The sequence below is a fragment of the Condylura cristata genome, unplaced genomic scaffold, assembly GCF_000260355.1.
Source record: "Condylura cristata isolate star-nosed mole 26May11 unplaced genomic scaffold, ConCri1.0 scaffold00020, whole genome shotgun sequence".
In the NCBI taxonomy this organism is placed as follows: domain Eukaryota; kingdom Metazoa; phylum Chordata; class Mammalia; order Eulipotyphla; family Talpidae; genus Condylura; species Condylura cristata.
Window position 1 is genome coordinate 17235766 of NW_004567121.1, and position 13465 is coordinate 17249230.

General features: G+C 34.5%; 1 protein-coding gene across 4 annotated transcripts in view; it reads right to left on the reverse strand.

The window, feature by feature from the left end:
• Positions 1-13465, reverse strand: part of EML4 (echinoderm microtubule associated protein like 4) — a 117336-nt gene that overhangs the window by 10604 nt on the left and 93267 nt on the right. For all 4 annotated transcript variants that reach the window (XM_004686256.2, XM_004686254.2, XM_012727496.1 and 1 more), the window contains 6 exons: positions 11305-11456; positions 9694-9819; positions 9477-9608; positions 8733-8800; positions 2803-2891; positions 1361-1458 (listed from right to left, as the gene is read on the reverse strand). In XM_004686256.2, the coding sequence (XP_004686313.1) occupies positions 1361-1458; positions 2803-2891; positions 8733-8800; positions 9477-9608; positions 9694-9819; positions 11305-11456 (665 nt within the window). The remainder of the gene's footprint in view (positions 1-1360; positions 1459-2802; positions 2892-8732; positions 8801-9476; positions 9609-9693; positions 9820-11304; positions 11457-13465) is intronic.

Sequence of the window (13465 nt, forward strand, 5' to 3'; positions counted from 1 at the left end):
ACATTTTATTTGATCATGTTACATACACAATGAGATACTACTACACTATTTCATATCACAAATATTAAGAAAAATCACCTAAAAGATGGATGGATTTAAATAAACTGATGGATAATGATTCATAAGTGTAGCTTAGGCAAACAAAAGTTTATAGGCTGGTTTTAGCATATGATACAAAATATGCAACAAAAAAAACAAACAAAAAAGTTACTCTCATCAGAGTAACTTTGGCTGGCATTGGATAAACGAATCCTATGGAAAGTACAGTGCACTTTCCATATTGAAAAAGTGTCTTTTTCAAATAAATGACCTACATTTTATTTTTAATATTTTATTTATGTTTAGTTTTTCCTTAAAAATCATTTTGTGATAAAGACTTTTAAAGTATTTGTGCTAATAATTCATCACAATTTGCCAATTCTAAATTAACTTCCTAACATACATACATAACAAGCTACCACATTTTCAATAGGAGTTTACAGGTTGAATACTATGTATTATGTGCCAAATACTGTTCTATATAAAACTGTTAAGTATTTTATATGCATTAATTCATTTTAATTCAGGAGGCAGAAATTATCACTATCCTTACTTTATAGGTGAAAACACTGATAAAGGAGGTTTAAGTGCTTGTAAGTGGTAAAATAAGAATTTAAATCCAGGTAGTCTGATCCCAAGTATGTGTACTTCACCATATGCCCAGCTGCCTTTCTCATCTCCTCAAGCTCTAATGTGCACTTTTCTCAGGAAAAGGACAAATTCATGCATTGCCAGTGCCTAGGTCTTTTCTGTAGATAGCATAATATCTGCCTTCAGTGGTCAGTATGTTTATAGAACTGAATCTAATTCACATTGCAATAATAAATCTGATCTATCAATCAGAAATAGGTAACAAATTAAATGCTTCTGTTAATTCTCATAATGCAGACAAATCTCCATATAAATTATGTTACTTTTAGTGGCAGGTGGTAAAGGAAATTACTGGCAATAATCAGGAACATGGTATGATATATTAAAAGTGAGATAACCTTTCACTTCTGGTCTGACTCCATTTTCAAAGTGTCGGTCTAAATTTTCTATGGAAATAGCTGATTTAAGAAACCACCTTAAAAATTTGTCAAGAAAGTAAAGAGAGTAATATTAAATTTGTTTCAAAAGGAGAAACATCTTTAGAGGCATCTTTAGAGCATACCATGAACATTTTGCTGTTCAGTAATGTCAGTTTTCAAAAGGCAAGATTAAAATTTAATGCAATTAAGGATAGAAAATAACAGATATGCTAATATAAACTTTAACTCTCTTTTTAACAGAAATTAAACTTTCTGAAATTATTACAACTTCATTTTACTTCAATACTTACAGTGCACTTTCCATATCTGCTATATTTTCTTCCATTTTCTGAGACTGCATAGAGGTAAATAAAGTTGTCATGAGAGCCTACAGCCAGCAGGGTGCCATCTAGATTGAAACAGGAAAGTGTTAAAAGTGTGGACCAGAAATATACTGGTAGAGGTATTATCTTCAATATTTATCAACAGTTATTTATTGGACCTATGCAGAATGTGTACTTTATCAGTGTTGTTAAATCTCATCAGAGTAACTTTGGCTGGCATTGGATAAACGAATCCTATGACAAATCATATCAGAAAAACTTCTGGTCATCTGTATAATCCCTTTGTAGAGATTCCCATGGCCCAAAGGTTCTGCCCTCAACTAGTCTAGTTTGCTAAAAAACGGAACCAAGGTAAGTTAACCTGCTCTTACGGCTTTAGGGATACAGTATTCAAATGACAAGCTAAGTGTTCAAGTCTTGAGCACATATGATCTCTTCAACTACAGGGGAGGTTATCTTGAGAAGGAACCACATTCTTTTCCTTTATGACCTCCTCCATTGTACATACTGTATAGCAGATGATCATAAAGTACATTTGATCTTTGGATTTTAACTGCTACATCTGTAGAAGTTATTTGCTATTACAAAACAGCCACCAAGAACCAAAACAACCACCAAGAACCAAAAACCGAAACAGAAAAATGCTTCTGTAACTCTTTAGGTTTCTAGCTTGAACAAGTAAGGTTTCCTTCTCCTCCAGAGAATAGTATTCTTTCCGTTGAAACAAGTTAGAAGTAGTAAAAAGATTCTCTGGACCCCACACAGATCTAACAATTCTGGGATTCTATTTTCAAATATAAGTAATCATGAATCAGGCTAACTCCAGGGAAGAATGATGCATATCAAAACAATATTAATAGTTGGAAAAGGGAATTAGACTGTTGTAGAAACAATGAACACTTTGAATAAAGCACAAAGAATTATTCACACAAAGCTAAAGGGATTTATCAATTTAATGAGCTGTTGAGTAATTTATTTAATTAAAAAAATCACTCACTAATATGTAACCAGTAAAGGATGTAATGAGATTCCAGAGAACTGAAACTTTGTATTTTGCAAACAATTATAATTTTTTTTCTTATATACAAAGGAAGGTTGCTAAGTACATATGTAACATTAAGACTTCAGCCTAACACTCAAAATTATAAGCATCTGCAATTCCAAATTAAAAAAGGAAGTTGATTGTTTAGTATTCTGCTTCCAACTGTAAATGCAGTGTAATAGTTCTAAATTTGCTTCATGATTTACAATGTTATTTTAACTTTAGCAGATATTATGCAGTTTCCTGAAGAGGCATTTAATCCCTTGTTGGGAGAAACATATTCAACAACAGTCAACTTTATTGGAAGTGAAAACATGCAATGTCAGAAAAGTGCTATGAATGCCAGGGTGGGAGTATGTTTGCTTACCTAAGGAGTATCGCATCACAGAGAGCTGCTCATTTCCATCTGTGTGGATAGAAACTAGGTCTCTAGTTTCTGCATCTAGGACAAACCACCTGTTAAGAAGTAAAAACCTTTTATGTTATGTATATTTTGTCACAATAAAGAATTAATCTTGTTCAAAAAAAAGGGTAAAAACCAAAACATCTTTAGATACAGCACTTACAGAAAATAGTGGTGGCTGATATTTTTTCCCTTCTTAAATTTTAAATCTTTTAAGACGATTAATGAGAAATTGCAGAAATTTTAAGAGTAAACTAAGTATGACAAATTTCCCTCTTCTAATGAAGGATGACTTCACTTCGTAAAATGTTGCTAGATACAATGTAAATAGATGGCCCTAGGCATGTTGTTACTTCTTGTTTAGATATTCCCTGAATGCTAACTGTGTCTTGCTAGCAAAGTCTCACTGGAAAATGATAGGATCAATACTTTTGAAAATTACACTAGAATCTAAGTGACAGTCTCCAAGATGGTAGCTACATACAGAAAGAAAATGAATGACAGGAGATACAGAAGAAATGTTAGGGAAGATGAAGGACAGGGGCTGTACTGAACACTGAGGGAGAGCAGTAGCATGGCAGTTCAGGCAGGAGCGACAGCTGCACAGCTGTGGAGGTGAGAAATGGCAGACAGTATGAAGATGAACTGCAAGGAGTACTCTTGCCTTTTTAGTGCCTTTAACAACTGCATCAGAAGTTCTAAATTCTTTTAAAGATTTTTAATTCATGTTTATGGGAAAAGTTAAAGCACAAATCCTCGTAAGAGGTCAAACAATGAATTAAATACAACAACATAATAACTGACTATTATGAGAAAGTCTTCTAAGAGCATTTCAAGGAACGGTGCTACAAAGGGGGCATATAAAGCAAAGACCGAGAACTTTGCAAGGACAAGAAAAGGTTGGATAGAGGAGAGGAAGGCGGGTCACAGACAACATGTGGAGCTGGTTGGCTCCAATTAAGCACTAAATATCTGTAGAATGAATAAATGAACAAATAGAAAATCTTGAACATGACAAAGCCAGCTTTAGCAAGAATTATTTAACAGTGCATAGGAAGAAATTGCTGGGGTGGCAAGAATGGGATTAGAATAGATAAATAGTCATCTTAACATCATGTAACTGGATGATACATCAAAAGCATCAAGTTTTCAACCATTCAGATGGGCAAATTTTTAATCACTGAAAATAAGCCAATAAAAGAATCATTGACCTTCTAACTAATATCTATAAAGGGGCCATTTCCCTTTGCTTTACAAAATACTATTTAGGAAAGGACTAGAAAGACTTTTTAAATAATGTTGAATGATACTGCTTAACATGCCTTAATGTATTGAAGACAGATGAAGCACTAAAAGAATCCCATCTTTACCTACTAAAGAAATTCCTTTCTAGGTAAGCAATCATGAGTGAATTTCAGTAACTTATAAGCTATATGTTGAAAATTTTCAAGTAATTAACCTAGTTTGTTAATTCTGTCTTCTATTCAGATAAGAGGAATAGCTATTTGTGAATATTTGAATTTGAAGGTCAATCATCAGGAAACTGGCTTTGAATCCCTATGCTACATCTTTCACGATCATTTATCTCCATTTCAAAAGGCGCATAATAAACATAATTTACTGCAATTGGACAGTAACCACAGATTGTATGGTTTTCTTCTGAGAATTAATTCATTAACCAATTTTTATGGTTTAATGAAACTCCTGAGCCAAGATATGCCAAAACTGATGCCAAATGAACTGACTTGATAAATGGAACAAAATATTCCAACCTACACTGAATGGACACATCTAAAGCACAGTGCAATCAAGTACCACTCTTAGGTGTCAGGCCTCAAGTTTTTAATAAGGTTATAGAAACTTTAACTTGCTAGCCACTCACAAACTACAAATTTTTAGTTTGGAGAAGTTCCAATTGACACTTTCAAATGACTGTTTCTAAATCAATCCAGTTTCATTCCTAGGATAACTGCAGAAAACTTTATGTCTTTGGAAATGCCTTTTAAAAGTAATGAAAAACCATAGGTTTGTTCATATTAACACACAGAAACCTAAACTCTTATTTGTTTACTGGTTAGTAATGGCAGATACAAAAACTTGCTTACTTGTTCTACTTAATTACACAACAGATCAAGTCTACTTTTGACAAATTTTAGCAATAATTTAGTAACTTTGCAATTAAAAGTATACAAACTTCCACCTGAACCTCTAACAATATATTTTTTAATGATTTATTTACTTATGTATACAAGAATTGGGGTATAGGCCAGAGGTGCAGGGAGGTGGGGTGGGGTGGAGTGAGGAATAAGAGGATTCACCAGAGACAGAAAGGGGAGCAGAACAGGCGGGTCAGGAGAGGCTTGTGCACCATGCAGTTCACCTCCCTGGCCAGGGATCGAACTTGTGCTGCAGTGGCTGCAGACAGCTTCATAGTGCTGTGCTTTTAACACCTTGTGCCACAAGGGAGGGCCCTAACAATTTTAAAGCTCCCACCATTTTCACTGCATGAATTATGTCCTACTTTCAGAAAAAAACTTGAGCTCAGGACCTCTGTCCCTAGAAAAGTTATAGAGAAAGGGGCCTTCCTGTAAAATGCCAGGTACAGAAATTCTTTGTGGTTAATCTTAAATTCTTGTGGAAATTCAAGGGATTTTGAAACAACCTTGAGAACAAAGCTGGAGGACCCACACTTCTGATTTCAAAACTTACCACAAAATTACTGTAGTCAAGACTCTGGAAATAGCATAAAGATAGACATATATATCAGTAAGGCAGAAATGAGAATGCAGACAGAAACCTATATGCCTATGATAAACTGATTTCTAACAAGGATGTCAATTCTATTCGTCTTTTCTACAAATGGTGCTTTTATAAAAACTGGCTATCCACTTGCAAATGAATGAAGTTCTACATCTCCCTCACAACACATATAAGGATTAACTTAAGATGAGTCAGAGACTTATTAAAAAGAGCTAAAACTTGGCCCTCCCTGGTGGCGCAGCGGGTTAAAGCACAGCACTAAGAAGCTTAAGCCACTTCCTCATGAGTTCGATTCCCGCCTGCCCCGGAGGAGATCCACATGGCGAGGCAGACCTCTCCTGGCCCCCCCGCTGCTCCCCTCAGCAGTGTACTTCGTCGATCTGCCTGTTCTGTACCCCACTCTGTCTCTGGTGAACCCTCTCACCCTCCGCATCTCTGGCCTGTACCCCAGTTCTGTATGAATAAATAAATCTTTTTTTTTTAAAAAAAGAGCTAAAACTAAAATTCTTAGAAGAAAACAGGAGAAATCTTTATGATTCAGAAACAAGAGAAAGTATAGACTGGACTATATGAAAATTTTCAACTTTCAGGTCATAAATGTTATCAAGAAATGAAAAGACAACCCTTCCAGGGTTTTGCAAATCATATTATTTGAATAAGGTACTATATACAGAACATATAAATTCTTGTAACCCAACAATAAAAAGACATATACCTACTCAAAGACAGATACAATACCCATCTTTAAGTAAATCTTTCATTAAAACCTTTTTTTCTCTACTATTCTGGCAGATTTTCTAGCAGTAGATGAGGTAGAATGTTTTGACTTTCCAGAGTTGTTAATTTGTGTCCAACAATTTGCTACCAAAAAAAAGAAAAGAAAACAAAACAAAAAACACAACCAAATGACCAAGCTTAGAATTAAATATGAATGGATTTGAAATTAAGTCAACAAAAATGTATTCTTATGTTTTCATAATAGCTATACCTCATTAGAGGTTAGCATGCCACAATTTCTATGGAATTACTTTTGGAAACTGACTTCATTATTTTTCCTTTGAATCTTTACAGAAGAATTTATGATTAGGTGAACTTACAGAGATAACTGAAAGGAATCAATTAAAAATATACAGCTAAATCTTGGACAAAGGAGCAAAGAAGATACAATGGAACAAAGAAAGTTTGTTCAGCAAATGGTGCTGGGAAAACTGGGAAGCTACATTCAAAAAAATGAAACTAGATCACTACCTTTCACCATACACAAAAATCAATTCAAAGTGGATTAAAGACCTAGACATAAGAATGGAAACCTAGACATAAAATACCTGGAAGCAAAGATGGGCCAAACACCACACGACATACACTTCAATGATGTCTTTAAAGATAGAGCACCCAATGCAATGATAGTGAAGGCAAGGATAAATAGATGGGACTACATCAAGTTGAAGAGCTTCTGTACAGCAAAAGAGACATTACAAAAAACAAACAGACATCCCACTGATTGGGAAAAAAATTTCTCACACAAAACTAGAGATAAAGGATTGATAAAGTTACGGAGAACTGATGAAACTCAACAAAAATAAACCCCATCAAAAAATGGGCAGAAGAGCTAAAAAGATACTTCTCCAAAGAGGAAATACAGATGGCCAACAAGCATATAAAAAAGTGTTCAATATCACTTGTAATAAGGGAGATGCAAATTTAAAACCACAATGAGATACCACCTCACTCCAGTGAGAATGGCACATCTTAAAACAACTAGCTACAACAAATGTTGGCAAGGATGTGGAGAGAAAGGAACTCTCCTGTATTGCTGGTGGGAATGCAAACTAGTACAACCACTATGGAAAACTCTTTGGAGGTTCCTCAAACTGCTAACTTGGAGCTTCCCTACGACCCAGCAATCCCACTCTTAGGTATCTACCCAAAAGACACAAAAACACTGATTCAAAAAGATACCTTCTCCCCCATGTTTACTGCTGCTTTATTCACAATTGGAAAGACATGCCCAAAAATGGATGACTGGATTAAAAAGATGTGGTACATATATACACAATGGAATATTACTCAGCAACCCAAAAAAAAAAAGAAACACATGTCTTTTGCAGCAACATGGAAGGAGCTGGAAAAGATCATTCTTAGTGAAATAAGCCAAAAAGAAAAGGAAAAATACCGGATGGTTTCACTCATAGCAGGAATATAACAGAACAGGCGAGAAAATAATGATAATGATGAACAGCTATATACCAGACATTTTGTGGGGGCGGAGTGGGGAATGGGATCAAAAATAGTGGGGGGAGGGAAATGCACTGGATTATGGTGATGACAGATGGGTGATTTGGTGACGGGAAACCCAAGGGGATTGTAACTGAGATGGAAAAATGCACAAAAGTATGTAAAAATAAACTATTATAAAGTTAAAAAAAATTAGTCACAAAAAAAAATACAGCTAATAAATGTTACTTAAGCTTGGAAAGGGACTATACAAGGTATGCAAAGACAATAACAAGTTGAGGAAATGTATTTACTCTGTCTTCATTATCTGTGTGGCCTTCAGAATAGCAGTGTGACAAAACATAGCACAAAATGACATATAAAAGCTCACTTGGTTATTTCAATTTTAGTTCCCTTTATAAAAGATGAGAGTAGTTTTCTGATATCACAGAATATTTCACAAAGAGCCAAGTGTGCTGAATTTTTGCTTTCATAATAAAGCCAACACCAACCTCCCTATTTATAATTTTGCAGCTACACCTCCCCCTTTCCATGCCCACTTTTTATTTTCAACCTTTCCATCCTCCACTCATCACATTTTTATTGTAATTTTTTATAATGATTATTTTTAATTCTGCCTCCATACCCCCACACACTGAAATGTGTATTCTACAAGGGCAGGGATTTTTGTTTTGTAAACTGATGTAGCCTGAACACCCAAACAGAGTCAAACAAATAGGAGGTGTTCAATTCAATAATGACTGAGTGGCTGAATGAGTACAAATAATAGAAAAGAGTAACACGTGTTTTAGCGTGCTACTTAAAGAGATCAACACTCTAGACTGAGAACATTCCTGAATAATGGTTAAACACCCCACCGTTGCTGATGACTCAGCTTACATTTCCCTTAAAGACCCTACCTGCCTGAGTGCGTTCCTATGGCCACCACTGTGCCACTTGGATGAAAATCAGCACAGTGTCCTGGTTCCTAGAAGAGAGACAGACAGCTGTTGGGGAGTACATGAGAAATTCTCCCTATATCTATGGGAATAGTGACAAAAACATATTTGAAAACAGCTTGTTTCATATAAACTTGGAATCCTAGTCGATGTGACTACAGCCAATATGGAATACCACAGGGGTGTAAGAGGGAAAAGAATTCCAGAGCAGGAAGGGGGTATGCTGGCAGAGTGGTGGAAATGACAGCCAGCTGTGGCTAGGCAGTGGAACAACAATCAAGATAATAGTGAATATCTACACATGACTATAGGGTCTGCAAAGACCTGTATATGCACCTTTGGGGCAGAAAAGGTGGACATCTGGGTGGAGTACGGAAAAAATACAGTAAGAGACCAACTCAAAAAAGAAGATGGTAGAGTCTGTGAGTGAGCAGCATACAGCAATCCAACCAGAGACCAAACTTTTCTGTGACAACGAATGCTCCAAAAATATGTGAAATCTTTTTATTTCTGAATCTGACAGGAAAATTGAGCTTCTGCCGTGCTTCTTTAGAATGATTCAAGTTATACTCTATGACTAAACACTTTCCTCTTAACCCCAAGTCTCTTTAATAGACTAAACAAATAGTCCCCTTTTCTTGCTGCTCCCAACCATCCCTTTGGGGAGTTTCCATAGGGGTTATATTTAGACTTTGCTTTACTTACATCTACAAGCCTGGTCCACTCCAGCCTGTGTTCCACTGAGTTCCACATGCACACTTGTCTGTCCTGAGCACACGTCAAGAGCAAATCTTTGAAGGGATGTGTGGCAAGACCCCAAAGCTCATCAGTATGACCCTGAAAATAAAATACACCTATGATTTACTAAACAAAGGTTATCACTAAAAATAGTATTTGTTAGTAGATAAAATCATATCATTACCTGTACTTCTATTTGGAAGCCATCATTAAATGTTGCCCGCAAAATAAAGTTTCTTGAAGTGCCTACTAAAAATTGATCTGCCTTTCCTTCTGCTACAGCTCTGATTGTTCCATATTGATCAGGAACCTAAAAACACGTAAAATTTTAAAGTCACCATACACATACTAACATGCATTAATTACTACTTGCAGATGGAACCTACAGTTGTAAGCAACTGTGAAGTAATGACAAAATTCCAAATTTGAAAACTAATCTTATGTTAATAATTTAATGTTCCAGATAATTACATTTTATTACACATACACTATAATACATTATCAACATTCTTTCCTTAAGTCAATGTAAAATTTATAGATTACTTGATTTCAAGACTTAGGGATAGTAGCAGGGAGAAAGGTGTAATCCTATTCAATCACATGAAGATGTGCTCTGGTTTTGTTACTTACTAGTCACTTTGCTATTAGTTTTAGCTTACTAGTTATGTTATTTTATCAAAGATAATTTTTTAAACCCATAAATGGAGAAAATACATGCCAATGTACCATTGATTGTTATAAGGAACAAAAATTAAAAGTAATTGTAGATGAAATTTGTTTGTAAACTAAAAAGCTATATTGTATAACTATACTGTAGTTTCACAACTGTCATTACTAATATGCCCTGGCAGAATAATTCCATTTAAAGCATGGAGATATGTTTTTATTAATATAATAGTAAGTGCTATATTAATAATACAATGATTCCAAAGAATTTACTTTCTGAAATTCAAAATGAAGAAAATAAAATCCATGATTATGTTAGAAATGGCAATGGGAGGAGTAACCTAGATGGGTCAGATTTTGATAACAAAGGACATGAATTATGAAATGGTACAGGAAGTCATATTTCTTTTTAAGTAACACCATGAATTTAAGGTTATAATAAAGTAACTCTTTGTTTTCTTGGAAATAAAGCCCAAGAGAATCCTCTTATTTTGAGATGATTTTGTTTGGAAAACTTATTACTTGTATAGAGAACACAGAGCAACAATTCAAAATTTTAATCACCCAAAACAAAAATAATGTCAAACTCCGTGACATTTGCTTTTGCTTTGAGCAATGATTTAAAAAAAAAAAAACAACAACAAAAAACTACATTTAAGCACTTCATTTCTTGAGATCTCAATATTATTACCAAACTTTGTGCACAAAGTACACATAGGTTTTATGGACACACTTGATCCATTCCATAAAGAAGATACACAGGTAATTACTGACTATGCTCACTGTTCAAAATAAAAGATTGTTTTCAAGTTGTACAAAGTAAACTGGTTATTTTGTGTCTGGTGGAGCTAGACTATTTGATGCATATATACTGAATTTTAAATTTGCATGATTATATACTTTCATTACTAAAAGACATATCAGAGGTAGACCAGCAATTACTGTCTCATCTTTTTATTCTTTCAAATTATTTTAATAAATGATCTGCTCTTGTTTTGTTTTGTTTTTTGGAGGAAATGACAAAAATGTGCACCAATGTCTCAGAAAAGTATTAAGTTATATTCATGTGAAAAAAAAATACCTCAGTTTAGAGTGTTTTTAAATCTTTTTATCCTGCTTTCATCCTTACCTCTATTTCTCTTTCTGGATTCAGAACATGATCCCACAGAATTATTTTTCTGTCTTTCCCTCCTCCAGTTAATAACATCCCATTCCTCATCTGACAAAGTGTGAATACACTGCCATCATGAGCTTTGATTTGTTTGCTGATCTGATAAACACCTAATATGATCATAAGAGCAAAATAAAAGTAAATAATAAAAAAATTCCCATTACATAACAACCATAATATTTTTAGTAAGATTTTTTACAAGGTAGGTAGTGAAACTGAATATAATCTTTTACATTATGTCAGTATTTATTTAGTTTGAAAATATTCTTACAAAAAGGTCAGCTCAAGTAGTGATAACTATGGAGTTAGGTAGGGTATTTATTACTCTCAGGATTTTATAATTGTGGACACAGAGGTGTAGCATGGCTTAACCCATACCATATAATTAGCTAGTGACAAAGCAATGACTAGGGCTCAGGTCTCTTAATCCAATGATCCTTTAACTCTGCAAAAATCTTCAACTCTTGCTGAAGTAACAGTCATAATTTTAACATTTAACCACTGCTGTTGACTGTAATTCTGCTTTGCCTACAGTTATCTCCTCCTTTAAATGTTGAGATATGAGGGGCTGGAGAAGGCATTGGGGCATAAATGGACACTGGAGGCTTGAGAGAGGCTGTTGACCAACAATCAGAGAAAAAATTGTGTATTTTTAAAACTAGTCCAGCTAATGCAATGTGATGGCTCACTGACAACCCAATTTTCTGTGTTCCTGCATAGCACTTCACAAGTATCTGGGATGGCAGCACATAAATATTTTAAGTCCATGGAGAGTTGAAATACACACAAACACACATACTAACATATGAATGAGGACATGATTTTTTAGTATTCAAACTTTTTCTTTGGTATTCTTAATGCTGTTCTCAGAGAAACTATCTGGCTAGTGAGTCTGACAGAGTAAGAATAAAGATTTCTGGAAGATGGTATCCTGTATGGCATGGGACGCTTTGTTTATTTTCAACATGTCAATACACGTCTTGGGAAAGTGAAAAACAAAATTACATGTTTAAAAATCGGTGGGGACAGGCAAAATGAGTGAAGGTGATGATCAAAAGGTACAAACATCTAGTTATAAAATAAGTAAATTCTAGGGATATAATTCATGGCATGGTGACTACAGTTAACAATATTATACTATATATTTTAAACTGATTAAAGGAGTTAATTTTTTTTAATGTATGTTTTATATTGCTGTTTATTCTCTTTTCAAGTGTAATCCCCATAAAATTATCCCCACCAATCCCCATAAAATTATCACTGCCAAGAGAGCAGCTGTCAACAAAGTCTCTTGTGCTAAGAGTAGATTTTAAAAGCTCTTATGAGAAAAGCTATGTGAGATGGTGAATGTTAACCAAACGTTTTATGGAATCATTGTAATATATACATGTACAAATCAGTACGTGGCACATCATAAGCTTAAATGATGTTATTGTTAATTTTATCTCAAACTGAACAGAACTGCTCATCTTATTTGTAATTAGTCAGCCATATAGGAAGGAATTACTAATACATGGCACAAAATGGATGACACTTAAAAACATTAAGGTTCAAGTGGAAGAAGCCAGTCATTATATAATGACCTATGTATATGATTATATAAAATCATTTATATGTAATGTTCAATATAGGCAAGTCCACAAAAACCAGAAGGAAATGAATGGTTGCTACTAGGGTCAGGGAAGAGAAGAAAGGCAACAAGGACAGCGTTTCTTTCTAGGGTGATGGAAATATTCTGATGTTACAAAGTGGTGAGGTTGCACAACTCTGTGAAAATATTAAAAAACCACTGAAATGTACATTTTAATAGGGTGAATTTTACAGTATGTGAATTATATCTCGATAAGTCTGTTACTGCGATTGCTCATTTTTTACTCATCATTTTGTGTATATATATATATATATATACACATTTTTTACTCATCATATATGTGTGTATATATATATATATATATATATATATATATATATCCTTAAAAATATATCCTTAAAAATTTTGGGTTTAGGTGTCCTTAAAAATTAAGCGATAGTTGGCCCTCCCTGGTGGCGCAGCGGGTTAAAGCGCAGCACTGAGAATCTGAAGCCACTTCCGCATGAGTTCGATTCCCGCCTGCCGCCT